The following is a 19571-nucleotide window of genomic DNA, read 5'->3' as shown; positions in this document are numbered from 1 at the left end:
GGTTCCCCTAGTTTGTTTAAGGTTCAAAAAGCTAGATATGAGAGAGAAGTTTACATAAAAGTATAAAATATAACAATTAAAGCGTAAATTAATATTTGAAGTAGGAGCTAATAAAAAATAAGTATTATCAATTATTTTTGTTTAATATACATGCGTATACATTATCTGCGCATGTAAAAAGTAAGACATATGTATATACGTATAGTATTTTCATGAAAATTAAATGTACTTTGTTTTACAAATTGCTCGTGTAAAAAGTTTTAAGAATGTAACCGTCGCATAAAAACATCATACATTAAACAGAAAGTTCCATCTCTATGAACACGTATAAAATTTTAATTTGTTCTGTTAGAGATTAATTTTTTTACATCTTATTTCTTTGAACCAACGTATATTTGAGTAACTTTTGGAAAATAAACTCGAAGTGCCGTTCTAATTGCGTATACGAATTATACGATTTGTTGTCGCATGTTCCTTATTCACCTGATTTAGTTCCATCAGACTTCCATGTATTTCTCCCGGTTGAAAAAAATTCTTGCTGGAAAGATTTTCATCGGGCGAAGAAGTGAAAGAAGCAGTTGACGAATATTGTGCATTACTCGACAAATCGGAATTTTGTAATACGATAATGACCTTAGAACATAGATGGCATTAATTTAAAGGGAGATTATATACTTATTTGAAAGAGAAAGAAACATAAAAATAATTATAAAAGATATTTATAATAATAATTGTAAAAAGACACATTATAAGATGAAATAAGAAACGAGAACGCCACTTTTTAGGTCCGAGTCAAGTAGGTAGCCCAATACTTTTAATTTAATATGTGAATTTATGTACCGTTTTTTCACTTGTTCTGCGCGCCGTTACTTTCGGACATATAACGCAGTTTCGTTAGGTGGAATCATTGTCGTCAGTAAATTCATGTGTTTTAATTCGATGCAACGATTTTTAATGATTTAAAAATGCTATACGTAGCATCCAATACATTCACATATTAGATTAAAATTATTGGGCTACCTACATCTTGCTCAGACCTAAAAATTAGCGTTCTCGTTTCTTATTTGATTTGTACATAATGATCCTGATTTAACTCTATTCGTTTATTTTATGGCATTATAATAGAAGTAATTATAAAAGATATACGAGCTATTTTTCTTCTTCATGCTGAGACCTTTCTAAATGACCCTGTCCGTGTAACGTCATACACATAAAAAACATTGTTGCGGGTGTACATAGACTTAGTCCCGCGGTGTAAAAATCAAGCGGTGCGGTTTCGGTACCAGGGTAATTCCACACTCGCCCTCGAGATCGATACGAGTACCGGATGGTACGGAGATAACGAATGAATGAAGAAATCTTGCGGCGAACAGAAACAATATCATCTTGGCTAGTTCGTCACCGACGCACATACGTTTGCCTATCGCAAAGCGTAAAACAATAGTTGAATGCATGAACCGGCATCAATCTCTTGTTAGCTTCCTACCCTTACCTGCTTGATACGGCAAAAAGGCTTTTGGTTTTCCGAGGTTTCCGTCCTCGGTAATAAATCTCTCAGGTTTGAATAAATGGGGCTCGTGCCAGTATAACGGATCCGTGTGAATGGCCCATTGTAATGGAACGACCATGGTATTCTTTGGTATATCGTAATCGCCTATCTGAGTATCCTGAATGGCAATCGTTCCGAATACATTTTTAATTTGACTCCGAATTAGCTTAACTTTTATACGCGCTCAGAAATATAGATTAACCATTGTTTGATCTTAGCACCAGCAAAGCAAAGATTTGACAGCAAAGATACTAGTCATGGTTAGGCTTTGCCTGTCAGTCTCCTTCCTTTCAAAAAATAAAATAAAAGGAAGGAACGCCGCGGCGCATATTTGATTACACTGATTTTTCCCTTTGTCATTTTCGCTATAATTATAGCTTACCTCTATCGTTCCATGAGGGATGCCAACCGGCACTACGCTTCGCAATCTTTGCGTCTCTACAATGGCCGCTTCCAGTCGAATTAAAAGTGGCCTGTCTTCCAAAGTGGGTGGCTTTTGACCCAACAGCTCGTCCATTTCAGCCTGAATTTTTTTCTGCACAGATACAAGGACACATGGGATTCGAAGAGATTGTGCGTACGACGGGTCTTTAATTTCCATTGGGAAGAATGTTCGCTTAAAATAATCTCTCTTACGAAAAGGCATAAATTCAAGGATACGGGCGTACTTGCTCGTCCGGATATGCTGCCATAAAGAGCAGGAACCAGCGAAATGTCGTAAGAGTTGTGTCGGTGCCTGCGCCAAAAAGATCGGCTAGCAGATGATAAAATTGCGGCTGTGTGAAGTATCCATTATCCGCATTGGTACTCATCGCCTCGTCGAAAGCCGCAAGGAAATTATCTGTTTTCTCGCGTCGAGCGCGATGCTCGTCGATAATCTTTTGATATACTTGATGCGTTTTTAATTGGCCATCGACAAGCAGCTCCATCACTTTGCCGTATCGTGGCAAAAATCTAAAGAGTCAGAAACATCCAGCAAAAGAATTCAATAGCCCTCGAATCACGTCGGTTCAAGTTAACTTCTCAACTCTTAAATGCACGAATAATTTGCTCTTTTTCACTGTAACGTATAGTTATAGCGAATTCATATCGCGCTGAGTGCACACTAAGCTTGTTTATAGTCAAGTCTTATATTTAACTTTGTCTTAAATACACGTTCAAAAAGTATTTAGCCAAAAATATGATTCGTGCGGATGCTGTACAGATCATTTTACTGGCTAAGAAATATTTCAGGAGACATTTAAGACGATCTTTAAATGTAAGAATAATTGAAACAAGCCTTAGTGTGCACTCAGTGCGCACTAGTACAAGCAACCGAATTCGCTATCGGTTAAATACCCAAAGAAAAGAAAGAGCAAGAAATATACAAAAATATGAAGAAAGAAATATATTGCTCACGTGTATAATATGTCAACTTACGCTATTCAAATAAAATGCATGCGAAGGAAGATAGAGATTCGCGAAATAATAAATACGTGTCGACGATTGTTGCGATATCCGTATATTAATAGTGTAATTACGTTATCTTACATCCGCTTTACCATCGTTAGAATAAGCTAATTTGATTTTATAATTATAACCTTTTGTTGAGGACGTTTTACCGACAGCCTTCCAGTCTAACTTATGCAAACCTAACATGACGATTTTGCATGAATAAAATTGTTCTTCGCGCTATTTTCTTTAAACAATGATTTGTATTTACTCTCCGCCATCTAGTTTAATTTATCGTGTCACTTGCGTATGCACAAAAAGACAATTACATCTACCTTTCCACGTTTATCGAAACGTACCGCCTTCGATGGAAAAAAAACACAGCATTTGCATGGTAGACGCTGAATGAATCATTATCGCATCATCAACGGTGTTAATTGGCCGTGCGGATTAATTTACTCGGGTTTTCCTCGCGGTAATACAGTTTATCTTTCGTTAACGAGGGTTAAAACGTATCGTGCGCTAAAGAAATCGGCACGACGGAAAGGATCGTCGAAGGATCTCCATCGGGAATAATTTCATACCTGAGAAATGGCAAAAAGTTGAGCGGCCCTGCGACTCCAATATGCTTAACTCCTTCCTCTTGCATATGTCTTAACCATTTCCACAACTCGTCGTCCTCCTTGTAAACTTTACCGAACACGAGGTCGTTCATCATGTTACCCACGCAATGATGAAGTGTCTCGAGCGGATCGATACCGTCTTCCATGGTACGCTTTTTAAATTTCTAAGATATCAATAAGGAAGTATCTCGTTATTATTATCTGCTCCATTCTCCATATGCCTTTAGCTAACGCGGGACCATTTTGAAAAATACCCTGGTAACACCCCAAATTCGCCTTGTTACGTTTGTCCCCAACACGACGGAGTGTCCAGCGAAAATTTTTCTCTCGATATCGCATGCGCCTGTTTTTATGTTTATGACCGTTAAGCGAAAACGATGGCATCGAAATGTCACAGAAATTAATAGCTTCATTAAATGCGATGACATTTCCAGATAAATAAATGTTAATACGCGCGAGTTGAATATTCCTTCTGGAATGAAACGCTCGGTCATCGACACGCTCGTTTAGGGGCAGATTTAGTGACACGGCGGCCTTGTGTTAAATACCCTGGGCGCTTAATTAATTTACCGACGTGCACTCGTTCACGGCCGCGACGATTCTTTGTTCCATATTGTCCCTCCTGGCACCGGGTAATTTCGTCATGCCGAAATTTTTCAGGCATCCGGTCACAAATCTTCTTTGCGCTCGCCAACGGTCACCTTCGGCGCAAATGAGGCCTGCGGAGTGCATAAAGAAACGGCGATAAGAGTCTCGTTCGAATTTCCTCCTTCCTCTCCTTTTCTCTCTTTTTTTGCCCCTCCTTCGCGCGAAGGCGATCCTCGTCGCACCTTAATCACGCGGTCATAAATAAGCCGCCACCCGAACGTGCCTCCGTCGCGTTCCCTCTTGCCGCGTGGAGGCGAGCCGCGCGTATGGTGGGAGGGTGTAAAAAATAGCGAGAGGATTACCGTCATTCCGTAAGTAGGCGCAGCCACTGAACTCGCCGAAGGATAATCCTCGAATGAATAAACAATAATCTCTCACCGCACCCACTCACCTCTCTGCGGCACGTGTGTACGCTCGCGGCATAAGCCAAGGTACGGCGGTCGTCGATTAATAGCGATCGCGATTGCTGATTAGGCTGATGACGGCGATAGTGACAAAGTGTTTATTCGCCGCTGACGCTATCCGCTCGATTCCTCCCGTTTTCCGACTATCACTGTCGATTCCTTTATTTAACCGCTCTCCAAAAATCAATCAGCGAATTATCGCTGAAACCAGTGAATAGTCACTGATTTACATTTACAAGTATACACAGACTTCTATTATATTACACTAGACCGCTAACTAAAGTTGGAAGTGAGGCCACGTTCACATTTCGAAATGTACAAGTTTTAATCCCGTAACACCAACGTTGCACTAATACAACACTCACTTCATGGGCATGCTAAATTATTCTGTCGATAATTGCATTTATTGTCTTCACTTAATACCACTTAATACCACTTTGTTATGTTTAGTATAGAGTCTGTAGTTTCTAGACACCGTGGCCGGTATTCGTGGTCCGTTCTTATATGTAAGATCATCTTAAGTATACTCTTAATGTGTTTTTCACCAATCACAGAGCCGTATTGCCTCTTAAGACAACACTTAAGATGATTTTGAAAGAAGAATCGACTATGAATACCGGCTACGCGTAAATTACTTTCTTGCCCACAGTAAAGATGGCTGCCGCTAAAAAGTGCAGAAAGTGTAAAATAAGCGGCTTCACATCTGCTATACAAAACTATAGGAGTTAGCGGTCTAGTATAATATATACACTGAGAGAAAAAAATAATTCCTACAACTATAAAAATGTGGTCAAATCAAAATTTATCTCTCAAAACTATAATGACTTGCCCTTTGTTGCGCCTTACAGTTTTTAATATGGGGTGGGGTATCAATAGGCTTCCTATTAAAAAATTCAATTTGTTAAACTAATTGTTAAATTGTGTTAAATTACATAGTCATCAAAAGTATATTCAGGTTATTGAGGTTGATCCATGATCCAGACAACTCGCTCTCACATCATATCGGCTCGCCTTTTATACTAATACGGGACGATTTTTACTTACGAGAAAGACTAACGCGCGGTCGCCACGTCGCGGCAGTATGTGGTACTAGTGCTATCTATTCAGGAGGGAATCAGGCGTACGTTTATGTTATTCTTCCCCTGAAGTTTGTGCAACTATAATTCATTAGTTCTTGTAATCGCTCAGTCTAGTTGTAATAATTATAAAACACTTCATAGAATTAAAGTAATATAGTTGATGTTATCTTTCCCATGAAGTTTGCGCAACTATAATTCATTAGTTCTTGTAATCACTCAGTCTAGTTATAATAATTATAAAACACTTCATACAATTAAACTAATATAGTTGATGTTATTTTTCCGATAAAGTTTGCGCAACTATTATTTATTAATTCTCTTAACCATAAATTTAGTGACGACAATTATAAAATAGTTAATTAAACTATGCAAATAATTCTATGACTAATATTTGTATAGTTCTCACCTATATAGTTGCCGTTACTATAATTTTTTCTCTCAGTATAGGAGTCCGTGCAAGTATACCACTGCGATTTTCAATGGTAGGTAGGTATTTTTGACTGAAAATCAGCGACTATTCACTGTTTTCAGTGATAATCCATTGATTGGTTTTTAGAGAGTGCATTTTCTAATTTCCTCCCAAGTTCCCCTTTCTTGAACGCGCTCACTTCATATGAAATTAATTTCTTCAAATAGAAAAAGATGACAACGGCAATGCCTAAGTACGGATGAAATCTCGGGAATCGATTTAAATTCATTCTTATGTACGCAAGCGGTCGCGCTGTAGTTAATGGAAATAATTATGTATTCTTTTTTACTGCAGGCTGGGTAAATTAAAGGATTATTAAACGAGAGACTTTATTAAGATCGAGAGGCGAGACTTCGCGCCGAAGAGTTTACGCATCTGCGCCGCGGCGGTGAAGGTGTGTCGCTCATGTACATCTGCTACGTCGACTTTGCAGCCAGATCACACGCGAGAGTGTCGCCGGCGCGAGAATGATCTCGGAATCTTGATCATTGGTCAATGAGATTATCGAGGTTTACGGTCGCGGTGCCGCGGGAATACAGATCGGGATCTATGGCGCGCAATTTATCAGATTGGTATCTCGGATCCTCTATTCTCTCTTTCTTTATGTCACGCGCGAATCCCTTATCACTCACGTAAGGAAAAAGAGACGAGCAGAAGTACATGTATCGTATGTACAACGAGATATCGCGCTTTTTAATCGGTGCTGGCCGAGAGTGGGAATCGCCTTGATTTTCGGCAGCGCGTCTTTCCGAGGAACGAAAGCGAACTTGCGTCGGGATGAGGGACGAGTGTTTCTGCGAATTTAGAATTCGTCATGTTGCACGCTCGAGAGCGACGAGCGTCGCGAGAAGAAGAAATAATGAAAGTCCGCCGGGGTATAAACGGGTCACCGCGCGACTGCGTGTTTGCGATACTATTTATCATTCGCAGCTTGTTCTAAGAGGCAGCGCTGTCGATAGGTCAGTGTCGTATTTAAATGACGGCAAGAAAACTTTCCGGGATCGCAGGTGCGCCACGTGTGCATTAATCTTTCCTCGCTGATTGATCGATCTTAAATTATCTTCCAAGTACGTGCGAAGAAATAAAATTCACGCGGTGTGCATCTAACTAAACTTTCTTCTTCTTCTTCTTCTTCTTCTTCCTCGTGTATTAGGCTTAAAGCCTGTTTTATCCAGTTCTCGTTCTGGTACTTGGATCATTTGGTTTGACTTTATCTTTGATAGGGTGCTAACCTCCCCGAAGGAAACTTCCCATCTGGAGGGCTATATCCCTAAAGGGGTATATGTGTGGCAAGATACTCTCGGTGGTTGCCACTTCCCTCCGGGAGATTCCGAAAAAAAACGTTAAACTTTCGATCGAATAAATTTTATATTTCTTCACGCTACATCGCTCGTATAGCAGAAAAGTATTGTGTGTTACAGTTTTCCATTCGATGTTCGTGTATTTTGTAGTAACTAAATTATTATACTATTTTATTCGAGGCAATTACAATCTCAGGATTAAGTATTGAGCGTTTATTTCGAAGCTTTGAGACGCAAAAAGAAATATTCTGTGTCTCGGTAACTGAGGCCGGGATTTATACGAGGTCTGTTCAAAAAGTATCGCGAATTTTGAATTTCCGCGGGCTACGTATTCGATTTTCGATTTTTTGTGGCGTTATGTTGGTACTCATGTCCCTCACTCATGCTGACAAGTTCGGCCATTTTGAATGTTCAGTTAATTTTTGACAGCTATTTTGCTTGGACGTGTTTTGGCTCGTCTTCGATTTTTGTCTATTCCAAGAAATGGATCAAAGAATATGTATCAAATTTTGTGTGAAAAACAAAATTAAGTGCGCGGACGCATTCCGAATGTTGACTGTGGCATATGGTGAGGCTACCTTGAACCAAAGCAACGGTGGTACAAAATGTTCTCAGAGGGCCGAGAAGATGTGAACGACGAAGAGCGTGCCGGACGCCCGAGCACGTCAATAACAGACGAAAACATTGATGAAGTGAAGAAAATAGTATTGGCCAATCGTCGAATCACCGTTAGAGATGTTGCTGAGGACCTAAACATATCGATTGGCTCGTGCCATTCGATTTTTACCAATGATTTGGGCATGAGACGGGTCGCCGCGAAATTCGTACCAAAATTGCTCACTTTCGACGCGAATTTTTGGCCAAAAACAACACACTAATGATGCCGCAGCCACCGTATTCCCCAGACCTGGCCCCCTGTGACTTTTTCTTGTTCCCGAAACTGAAGAGGCCCACGAAAGGACGACGCTACGCCACGATTGAGGAGATAAAGACGACATCGAAGGAGGAGCTGAACAAGATCACAAAAAAGGATTTTTTGAAGTGCTTCGAAGATTGGAAAAAACGTTGGCACAAGTGTATAATATCTGATGGGGATTACTTTGAAGGGGACAACATAGATATTCATGAATAAATAAATAATTTTTGAAAAAACACAAAATTCGCGATACTTTTTGAACAGACCTCGTAGTCGGATCTTATATTCAAGACAGTCTTGAATTTACTGGCTACGAAGTATCTAAGGATGATCTTGAGATGTCTTGAACACAAGATCTGACTATGAATACTGGGCCTGACTGTAACGCATTTCCTTCAGTTTTAGGGGAATCCACTGCTCTAACAATATATCGCGAGATATTACAAATTCCACAAGAATATATTCGAAATATGTAGAGATAAGACTGTGCGTAGCTCCGAAGAAGGAATCTCCAAAAGGAAATGACTGCTTATACAATTCTAACTTTGCAGTTCGTTTGTTTTTCATCCTCGCAATGCATCTGCGCGGCAGGTGCGAAGCGGGGAGCGGGCGGGGGGAGGGGGGGGGAGAGAAGACTACGGACAATGAGCTCTCCTTGCCGCGGCCGATTCTTACGCAACTAAACACCCCGCGGTGATTTCAGGGGATGACATCACTCGGGCACGGGCACGGCGAGGATAGGAGGCGCTCACCACGAATTCGCGAACCGCCAGAAATAAACCGGACGGGAGACGGATAATGCATACGCACGTTCGAACGTTTCAGGGCCGGTCATTCCACCTTCGACCGGCAAAAACTCGACGAGTGCAGCGCGAGATGGAGGCGATAGTCGTCCTGTCCAAATACAGTCGACCGATCGATCGTGCGTTTTATGGCGCGCCATTAAAATGCCACGATAGCTTTGTCGGCCGGTTGAAAGGTGTGACTATTCGGTAATGATCCTTCGCAGAGTGTCCGCGACCGAATTATGCACGAGATTCCGAGAGACTGGCTGCGCGAGGAGCCATAAGGAAAATACAAGATCTATTGTATGAAATATAAAGACGTAAAATAAAACAAAACGGTCTTTTTTGGGGGGGTCTCTTGTTAAGGTATCTCGCCGCGCCAGCTTTTCCGCCCGTAATCACTCGGTGTCATTATCGCCCAGATAATTGCGAGTAATTTTCCGATTGCAAGATTCGACGGATGAGTCAGACTAATCGGCGAAGCGATAATAGCTGGTGGTCGAGGAATAGCGAATGCTCTAAGAATTGCTCTTTAAAGATCGGAACGGGGTTCGAATTATTTTTCTAATTGTCGACTATTATCCAAAGAACTGATATCGCAAACTGTTACCATTACTCAAAATTGTAATTAAACTCATCTTTTTTCAGATACTGGGCGTCTCGTTGCCGAAACAATTTCAAAAGCTAAGAATTCGCTTTCTTCACGCAGGTCAACAAACTTTGCTAATTGATCTACCTTCCGCATTAATGCGCACATAGAGCTTGAGAAATTAATTTTTTTTAATGCACTTATCAGGTTTTTATTAAACGATCGCGAGCAATTAAAACGCTGCTCCTTCCCACTTAGCTTGTGTTTTCCTTCGGAACTTTCGACTCCTAAATGAAGTCATTACAACAAATGTGTTCTTAATATACTATTCCTTTCTTAAATATTGGCCGGATAATTACTTGTTTGTCAATTCGCTCGTTAATCGAGCATCAGTACATATGCGGAATTCAGGGAAAAAGTTACGAGGCCGGGCTCGACATTTCAGTATTTTATCGAGTGACAGGAAAGCATTAAATGTCGCGTTTTTCTTTACTGACATCATGGAAATCGTCGCAGCGATTTTCTTTTACGCGGCGTGCATCGTATGCGCAGTACATCCCACGACTAATTGCGTCAACTACGAGAAAGCTGGGGGACCCCCAGATGATTACCGACGACCTTCGGGCACGCGGGTCGTGACAGGTCGACGATGTGAACGCCGGTCGTCCATGCAACGCTCTGTCGCTCTTAACGGGAGAGGCCGTCGGCCCGTCCTTGCGGAGCTAACTGTAATTCCCCGCGGATGCAGAGCAGAACTGTCGACGACCGGGAGAACTTCCTTCAAGGAGACCGATAAAAGTGAGAGTCCTTCGCAGCGGCGCGAGCCGCGGCCGGCCGGTCCCGGGTTCGCACGGACGTGCCTAACCTACCCAATTGCGGGTAAACCGCTTGTTACGAAAACGGGAAAAGATTGATGGATCCCGAACGGCAGCCAGCGATCGAGCGAGCTCCGATACGTAATCGTTAGTCAGATGAGCGTGCACTGAAGGCGCGTGAGACGACCATTTATTTTAATTATAACGAACACATAGTTGTTAATTGGCACGAATAACGTTTCTCTTTAACAATTGAAAAAAAAACACACTCTAGTTTATAATAATTTACCTTTACAAATACGTTTATAGGTAAAGGTTTGCCATAGTAAACACCGAGCATCAGCTGCATTGCATTTATGTCATAATTTCTCACTCAACAATGTAAATGTGTCATACGTTAACATTGTTGGGTGAGAAATTGCAACATAAATGCAATGTAACTGATGCTCGGTGTTTACTGGGTTACAAATAAGTATATAAATAAGTTGGTGGTATAAACGAGTTTTCAGAACTGGAAGCCGCTCGGGCCGAACGCAAAGTATAATACATTATGGATAGCTCTACAGCGCAACGATGAAAGCTGTACAAAAGTAGTAGATGCTTAATAATTATGTAGAATGAAAAAAGGGAGATACAAGGATACTGCGTGGGGAGCACAGGATCGCCGTAAAAATGTGAAATTCCACCCACACCCAGTCCGGCGCTCGAAAGAGGAAAACAAGCCGTCCGCGCGGGAAAATCGCGGACGTCTTACGTCAGTGTTACACGCGCTTGTAATAAGCCAGGCGCGGGAATAGTCTCTTGGAAGCTCGGCTGTAATGTTTATTTTGCACGCGCGCCTGGCTGCACTGTTGAGTCAGTGCTGTGGTATGCCAAGTCCGATTGGAACTGCGACGTTTCTATAACGATTTAGATCATCGCGTTACGCGAACGTTCGCTTCTGCTCGTTACCTTCTTCGAGCAAGAAGAAGCTTACGTCAAGCGCAGCTAAATTAAAAACGTCAACTACTTCTGCATGTATCCCGATACTCAATTCGATTGAGAATTTAGGGAGGGAAATTCTGACATGATCGATATTCTCTTCGTTAAAAATTGAACGGAAAAGCGAAACTTAAACGAAAAAAAAAATGGAGAAACAAATTTCAATGTTATTTCAGCCTCTCAGAAACCAAACTGATCAACTTTCTTTTTTGTAATTCTTTAATTTTAATAACAGAGCGTATGATTATCTTACACACTTTCTTAATTTTTTAATTAATTTCCTTTCAGTTTTATTTCATACAAGTTAATCAGTTTTGGCTTCTGAGAGATTTAGTTTTTTTCTTTACGCGCGCCACAACTGCCACTTAATAATTTGCGAATTATGGATAATATCAGGAGAGGACAGTCAAGTCAATGAAGAATATATGCCTAGGTACGTTTTTTACGATAAGAATCTTTTCGTGATCGTTGACGAAAGAAAAGGACGACGACGTTACCCGAGCAATTTTGGTATAAGTGGCCAAAAGTCGGTCGTCCTCGTCGAAGGATTCTGCCAAGCGAATCGCGATGTCATAAAAGTGAATCGTGACAGAGCGATCTTTTTTTTTTCTTTATCGGCCGAAATTAGCCGTCGACGTGTTGCAGTTCGGGTGGCAGCGGCAGCACCAAGGACGTCGAGAATTTCAAGTTTCGTCGACCCGCTTAAAGGCCAACGCCGTCGCATCGTTCAGACACTTTTGATCGCCGCGATGCAGGTCGATGCACCGCGGTAACGAGAGTGGCGGCGACGATCTATCATTTTCCAAGATCAAGTCTTTCCCTCCCTTCTCTCCCCTCCCTCGGAGAGGAGGCGCACCTTGCCCTCGCTGTACAAGGTGTAATGCGACAGTCTGAGAGCCGCTCTCTTAGACTGTAATCCCGATGCCGTCGTGTAATCGGCTTCAGTAACGATGTCTTCGATCTTTTTTTCTACACTCGTTATCGGGATTAACGGCGCGCGAGTCGCGTCATATCGCATTTTGGCACGTTTGTTTTAATTAACAATATTTATTTACTTTTATAAACAATATCATTTTGTAAGAATGAAATTCACTTACAATGGCACGCTTCTGCTTTCGCGATTGTACTCCAAATTATCGTTTAGTTATAAAATCGCGATATATCGCATTGCGGAAAGCGTCACAAAACTTCCCGAGTAAAAAATTGTTAGGGCTAATTCAGGCAACTGAAGGCCCCGATAAGGATGATAACAGGATTCCTTAAAAAGGGATACTCTACTATTGTCACATCGGCGCCTTATTAAATATTGTTAAAAATGCCATAGTTCCACGAATTCAGGGATGTTCTACAATTATCATATCGGAGCCATATTGATATTATTAAGGATGTTCTAGTTTCACAAATTCCCTCATAATAGGATTTGATAAACGTTAGCCTGAATAGTGCTAGTACCACTCGCTGCCGCGACGTAGTGACCGCGCGTTAGGCTTTCTTGGTAAAAATCATCCCGCAATATAAAAGGCGAACTGATTACAACAGGGCAGCGAGTTGTCTGGATCATGGATAAACTCAATGACCTGAATATATTTTTGATGACTATATAATTTAACACAATCAAGAAATCAGCTTAAAAAATTAAATTTCTGCTCGGAAAGCCTTGATTAAGGATAGGGATTAATATTTTAAAAGGGCCTGATTACGTTTTCTTATGAGGTCCTGATAATATATTTCTTTATAAGGCCCCAATAATATTTCCTTTTAAGGTCCCGATAATATTTCCTTACATGGCTCTCATAAACTATTTGTTACAAACTTTTCAGGAGCCCGATCATTTATTACGTATTAGGGTCCGATTAAGAAAAATTGATCAGGACCTTTTCACAGCCTTATTAACTTTTTACTCGGGTTATTATCCATATTAACGTATCATAAAATGAAATTGTTTCCGAAGCAAAGAACATTTTGCATGCGACGTGCAGTTTTGCAAGTATTATTCTAGGACTTAATTTAAATGCGAGAAACAACCGATTATTTCCTGGTATCCCCAGTATTCCCGGTAGACGTGTCTTATAAGGACTAACACCACTCTCACTTTCGGTCCGTTTCCCAGAAGCCTATTAATACTTTGGTTTGCACCGCCGGCCATTTTGCCGATCATTCTCCGTTACCTGATTCAACCCGTCACCGGTATTCGTGGCATTTCCGATCCTTCCTATCTCCCCCCCGATCTCCGCTCGCGTTTGCTCGTTATAATAGATTTCGCTAGAACTAACTTCCTGGAACTAGTTCATTCGTGGAAATGCCGCTATTGTAGAATGATTTACAAGTCTCAGGCTGTATTGTATATTCTGATTGCTTTTCGTAGGGATTTTGAATGAGGGAGACATATATATTTTCTAAACTCAAATTATCGCTGTAATTTAGTAACTGCGTTAGCATAAAATACAAATTAATAGAATAGACAGAACAAAAATTAGTAGACAGTATGCTTGTAAATTCATACATTTACAAGTACACATATTATGTTTTTTTAAATATAACTTTAAGAAACAATAGAAAGAAGAATTTATATAGTGTCGAAATAGAATTATGCTAGTAATTGAATTAAACGATTGTCAAAGCCCAATTAACAGGATCGAGTACAGACAAATAAGGCGACAAATAAATTAAAACTATAAAGCCGTCGAGGGCAACATCGTAATTCATGATTCACATCTTAATTCTTATCCTTTGCCTTTTTTATTTTTACCTCGTGATTGGTAGAATTCTATGAAAGGCGAATTGGTCGGTCGATTCGGCAATGCGACGCGCGATACGAGCAGAGACTTGCGTAATATGTTTACGGACGGCGCGTTATCGCCATCTCGGCGCGCTCTATAATAAATTAACACTATTACGCACGGCATTATCCGGTGTGGCGGGGCAACCAGTTTGCCGACCGCATAAGAAATGCGAGCGCGCCCATAAAGAGGCGCGTGTAAACGCGCTGTCGGATAATCACTGGTTGCGCCGTCAGAAGGCACGCGTCGGTATTCTTCCCCGTGTCCATCTGTCACGTAGACATCGCCATCATCGATTTATGTGCGGCGTTTCTCTCGTAAAATTTTATCGGGCCGCTAAAGTACAGGACACAAAATTAGCCGCCGTAATGCCAGAGGACGCGATGCAGAAATAATTGAAAAATATGGATAATTTCCCCAAGTACGCACATTGTACCTTACCAAGAGAAACTGAAATGAAATTTTATTTACGACGCGAACAAATTTAAGTAAACCGAGAGGATGTATTTAACGCCGATAATTATATTAGTAATTAATGTTTAACAGTACAAGTAGAATAAGCGTTATATTCCTTATATTCTATTGTATTTAATCTTCTGCAAGCGGTTTTTAACACTCGCACATTAAAAGAAACTTTTTCCAGATGTATTTACGCGCGGTATTAAAATTTCACCGAAAAAAAATGTTGCTACCATAGCTAATCATGGTTTGCTAAAAATATTTCGCTGCCGTAACTACAAATTTCTGAACCACAGCAAACGGTTCGCTGTCGCAGCCAATACAATAGGAACAGTAACAAGAAATTTAGCTATCACAACTAAATATTAGCTGTCCATATTTTACAACTGAAATTTAGTTACCGCATGCAGTTTTTAGCTATGGCAGCTACATTTTTTCCACGTTCAAATACAGTTAAACTATTGCTGAAGATAGCATTTTATAAAATACATGATGAGTGTCCAGTTTTGAATACAACAATTCTGATACTTTAAACTATTGTAGATAGTATTAGTAAATGTTATTGGTTTATTTTATATAATAAATTATTATTACGTTATATTTTATCTTATATTTGTTGTCTACAAATATGTCTGTAAGTTTAATAAATGTATTTCCCTTCTTCATCTCTACAGATTCCCAGTCAGCAAAATGTTGGCAAATTGGTAGCAGATTCATCAAAAACCCACACCAAAACCATAGCCGTCTGTGTCCGTATTTGGCTTTTATTTTGCCAACATAATCTGTAAAACATACGCTGTCAACAGATTGTCGGCAGAAACAGAGCAGGTCCACAGCAGATTTTATTGTAATAATTTCTGCTGATATACTGGCAACATGTCAAATATATCAGTTCTTGTATGTTTCTGCCTTCAAAATCTGTACCGACAGATTTTGCTATCTGGGTTGCTTGATTATCTTCTTCTTCTTCTTTTTCTTCCTCGTGTATTAGGCTTAAAGTCTGTTTTATTCAGTTTGTTCTAGTACTTGGAGCGTTTGGTTTTACTTCGTCTTCGGTAAGCTGCTAACCTTGCCGAAGGAAACCTCCAACCTCCAACCTGAAGGGCTATACCCCTCGGTGGTTGCCACTTCCCTCCGAGAGGTGGCGTCCGAAAAAAGCAACGGTGTCCGTGATTGAATTTGAACTCGGATCTTTTCGTTCATTTTGTTTACTAAGCAGCGCACATTCTCTGTGCCACGCTCGCCACATTGCTTGATTATCAATTATAAAATTGAAGTATCGGATATATAAGGAAATATAAATAAAAAGCTATTGCTCGAAAAAGACGAGAGGGTGACAATGCGTTTTTATCGATACTTGGATTCGGAGACTTGAACGCGCGGTGATGTGCACGCGTCAAGTGCGCATATGCTTAACAATAAGTAGTATAATGGTCCGCAATGACCGACTCGTCTGATTAGTCCGGCCCTCACTACTTGAAACAAGCGTTAGACACTTCGGAGAGTCTCCCTTTCCAAGCCGAATGCTCGCGGTCGATCTATGTTTAGCGAAAGTTGACGTATCACAAAATCTGTACCCGTGGAGTACCTATTGACGGAGGCGTGGCTAAGGTCTCCCCACCGAACGTCATTCTGACGGAGAGAAAGAAAGGAAATCCACGGCGGGAGGATCTTTCCTGAATGCCCTGGTGGGGCATCCGCGAGAAGTGGAAGAGGGCTCTCCTCCGAACGCAGGAGCCTCTCGTGAAAGGTAGCAGAAGCATCTCAATGTCGCGAGGTGCACGTGCGAAGGATGTAAGCTGAATGTAAGCGTGCATGCGTCACCAATTCCTCGTCAATTCGTCTAAACTGAGCTAGCTTCGCCACAACCGTTTTTCGATCTTAAATTGCTTTCATTTTATCAACCTTTCATTGTTTTGTCACGATTCTCTCTACAATTTTTACAGGTGATTTCGCACTTTTCATGATTTCACAAAGTAATACTTTGTAAGGTAAATGCAATCTGTTATTTGTACGGTGAAAATTTGAATAAATTAGAGAGTTTTATAATTCATCAAAATATGTGTGCAATCTATAAAAGCTGCAATAGTATTTCTCGATGCAAAAGTGGCAATAAAGGAATTTTCGTTAATAAAAGATATACATGTATACTGACTTTTTAAATTGAACTTACTTGCTTCTCTGTGTAAAATTAATTTCACATCGTTACTCGTTCTACACGCAAAACCGCATCCAAAGATTTGACTGCCAATCTCTGCTTACTCACTTTGTTTTATCAATTTATTGCTCTGACCATGAAATAAATTTGTCGCACAGTGCCAAGCTGAAAGTTATTTAACAACTATGCAGGCACGATATTAAATATCGCGTGCGAAACTGAAGAAGCCGATTCGAATTACCCGAATAGGAGCATAATGCGAATTCGCGTTGGCTAATCCCGAGATCGATATCGCGGTCAACTTGTGATGCACGCGAGTATTTATCGGCGCGCCGCTAGATCGGCGCGCATGTAAAAGATCGGCGGCGATAGCGGCGAAGGAAATGAATGGAGAAATCACGGGGCCGTTGACTTGGAGACATGGCGCCTCGTAAACATCGCCGAAGGCTCACGTACACACGCGTGTATGCACCGGGCATCGAGAGAAAAAAAAAAGAAAGAATGAAGAGGAAAGAAGACATACGGCGGGGGGACAAGGGGGGCATAGGCAGCGGAGGAGAGGGAGAGAGAGAGAGAGAGAGAGAGAGAGAGAGAGAAGCGCGCCGAAGACGGCAGAGGATTGCGAACGGGAGAATGGGAGCTTTCGAAACGAGGTGTAAAGGTACCACCGGGTCCCGTGGTACACTTTGCTGTGAAATTATCGTCTCGCTCAACCCGGCACGGCACGGCACACAGCACCGGCTTGGCTCCGCTCCGCTCGGCTCGCTGCCGCTGCCGCTGCCGTCGCTGTCGCCGACGACGGAATTTGTGGCCTTGCGCCGGCGAATTTTCAGCCGGCGGGCGAAACTTACGACCGTTCGAGTAACCCTGTTTTCGTCTGGAAACAAAGGCCGCGCCGCGCACAAATCAGGGACTAACGACAGCGCTCTGGCTGGCGAACGGTAATTCCGACTTCCGATCGTGTACGTCGACAAGCTCGGGCGTCTCGATTTTTTCATGAGATTAGAGCGACGAAGAAGCTCGACGAAAGGCGACACGTTCGCCGCAACACCCTTTTATCTATATCGAGTATTATTTCCGCGGTACTCCCTTTATCTCAAGTAACGGCTCGAAGACTCGTATGCAGAGGACCCGCTATCAAACGTCGCGTCGCGATCGGTGACGTTAGATCGTAAATCGAAAATCGTAACGGCACTTAGATCTAGAGTCCTCCTTATCGCGAGAACGGGACCATCGGAGTAGACTGACCAGCTCTATTCTACTCTTCCTTGGATGGTCCACACCTGGGACCATCAGATCAACACATCGCGGTTCTCTATCTCGACGTCACACCGCGACATCGCAATGAGTTCCGACGAAATTTACGCGAACGTACTCGTACATTGTGCAGTTCATTCTTACAATCGCGCTCTAGACAATGTTAAAGTAACGACTCGCGAGTTCTTTCCGCGATATTTCGCCACTTGACTTTAGGCAAGCCTTTATCACTGGCCCAAACATTTTGTTGCAATAGACGGTGTCTTTGAATCAGAGTAACGGATTAAAATACTAAGTACTTGGCGCATTTTCATTTATTTCAGGCCTCCCATGTGGTAGGCACTAAAAGATTCGTACGAGGCAAAGTTTCGACCGAGTGGGATCGGAACGCAGGCTCTAGAACGAGAGTTGCGCGTTACTTTCGAGCGTATTCTAACGATTTAAACGCGGGAATGTCCCAGGTGCTGTTAGAACGGCGTTCGCGAGCAAACACGATGCGTTGCCGAAAGGAATCCATTTGTCGTCGACGCCCGAACCCGAGGTGTCTTCACGAAATGACTTTCACTGTGCGTACACGTCGGATTAACGCGGAAGAAATGCCTTGTAGGTCGGAGGTATTAACGAGATCGCAGAGACAACGGGGCGCGACCCGGAAGCTCTCTAAATCCTGCGAGGACCGAGTCGACCTCGTTCCCTTTTTCACGAAACGACCAAGATGCTTCAGCTTCTTCTTCTTCTTCTTTTTTTTTTATGAATCCTAAAACCGCCGAACGGCAGATACGTTTCTCAACTGTTTATTTAGTGGGTTGGTCGACGAGTCTATTACCGTTAAGTTCTATTTCAATAACTGCCCTTCCATTACGACCGTCTATTGTTACTTCCTGACGAGTCATGCACGCAATGTGATACGCTGAGAGAGCGAGCATCTTGAAGGATCGTTGTAACTGAAGATCGAGACAACAAGATTGAGAAAACCCTTCTCAAACGTATGCCCTTATTTAACGGCCCTTAAAAGTATTTCACGTCTACACAGAGAGAAAGGTTTCTTTGGATTTAGTATTCCTATTTATTTGGTTGAAATTTGTTTCATTAAAACAATATATGCTTATACGAAACATTATATGTTTTGAATAAGAATTCTGTTGTTTTATTCAAACAACCTGTATTATTTGATAGAAAAAACACTATTATTTGAAGTAATATCTTTCAATGAAATAATTATATTATTTGGCCAGGCGCTTATATAAAGTTTGGTGCTGCCACTAGATGGCCGCCGAACTCGTAAGTAAAATCGCGGCAGCTATGATATACAGGGTGTCCTGAAATT

General features: G+C 41.6%; 1 protein-coding gene and 1 pseudogene across 2 annotated transcripts in view; one reads left to right on the top strand and one right to left on the bottom strand.

Moving 5' to 3' along the window:
• Positions 1-947: 947 nt before the first annotated feature.
• Positions 948-19571, bottom strand: part of LOC105558699 (cytochrome P450 306a1) — a 23037-nt gene continuing 4413 nt past the window's right edge. For both annotated transcript variants that reach the window (XM_012006528.1, XM_012006527.1), the window contains 6 exons: positions 4174-4322; positions 3565-3767; positions 2218-2503; positions 1932-2084; positions 1493-1667; positions 948-1420 (listed from right to left, as the gene is read on the bottom strand). In XM_012006528.1, the coding sequence (XP_011861918.1) occupies positions 1242-1420; positions 1493-1667; positions 1932-2084; positions 2218-2503; positions 3565-3767; positions 4174-4322 (1145 nt within the window). In that variant the 3' untranslated portion in view covers positions 948-1241. The remainder of the gene's footprint in view (positions 1421-1492; positions 1668-1931; positions 2085-2217; positions 2504-3564; positions 3768-4173; positions 4323-19571) is intronic.
• Positions 7857-8686, top strand: LOC105558698 (annotated as a pseudogene).

This window comes from Vollenhovia emeryi, unplaced genomic scaffold (genome assembly GCF_000949405.1).
Source record: "Vollenhovia emeryi isolate VEMERY1.0 unplaced genomic scaffold, V.emery_V1.0 DF939318.1, whole genome shotgun sequence".
NCBI classification, from domain to species: domain Eukaryota; kingdom Metazoa; phylum Arthropoda; class Insecta; order Hymenoptera; family Formicidae; genus Vollenhovia; species Vollenhovia emeryi.
Note: the sequence above shows the minus strand (reverse complement) of the source record. Positions and strands in the feature narration are given on the sequence as shown.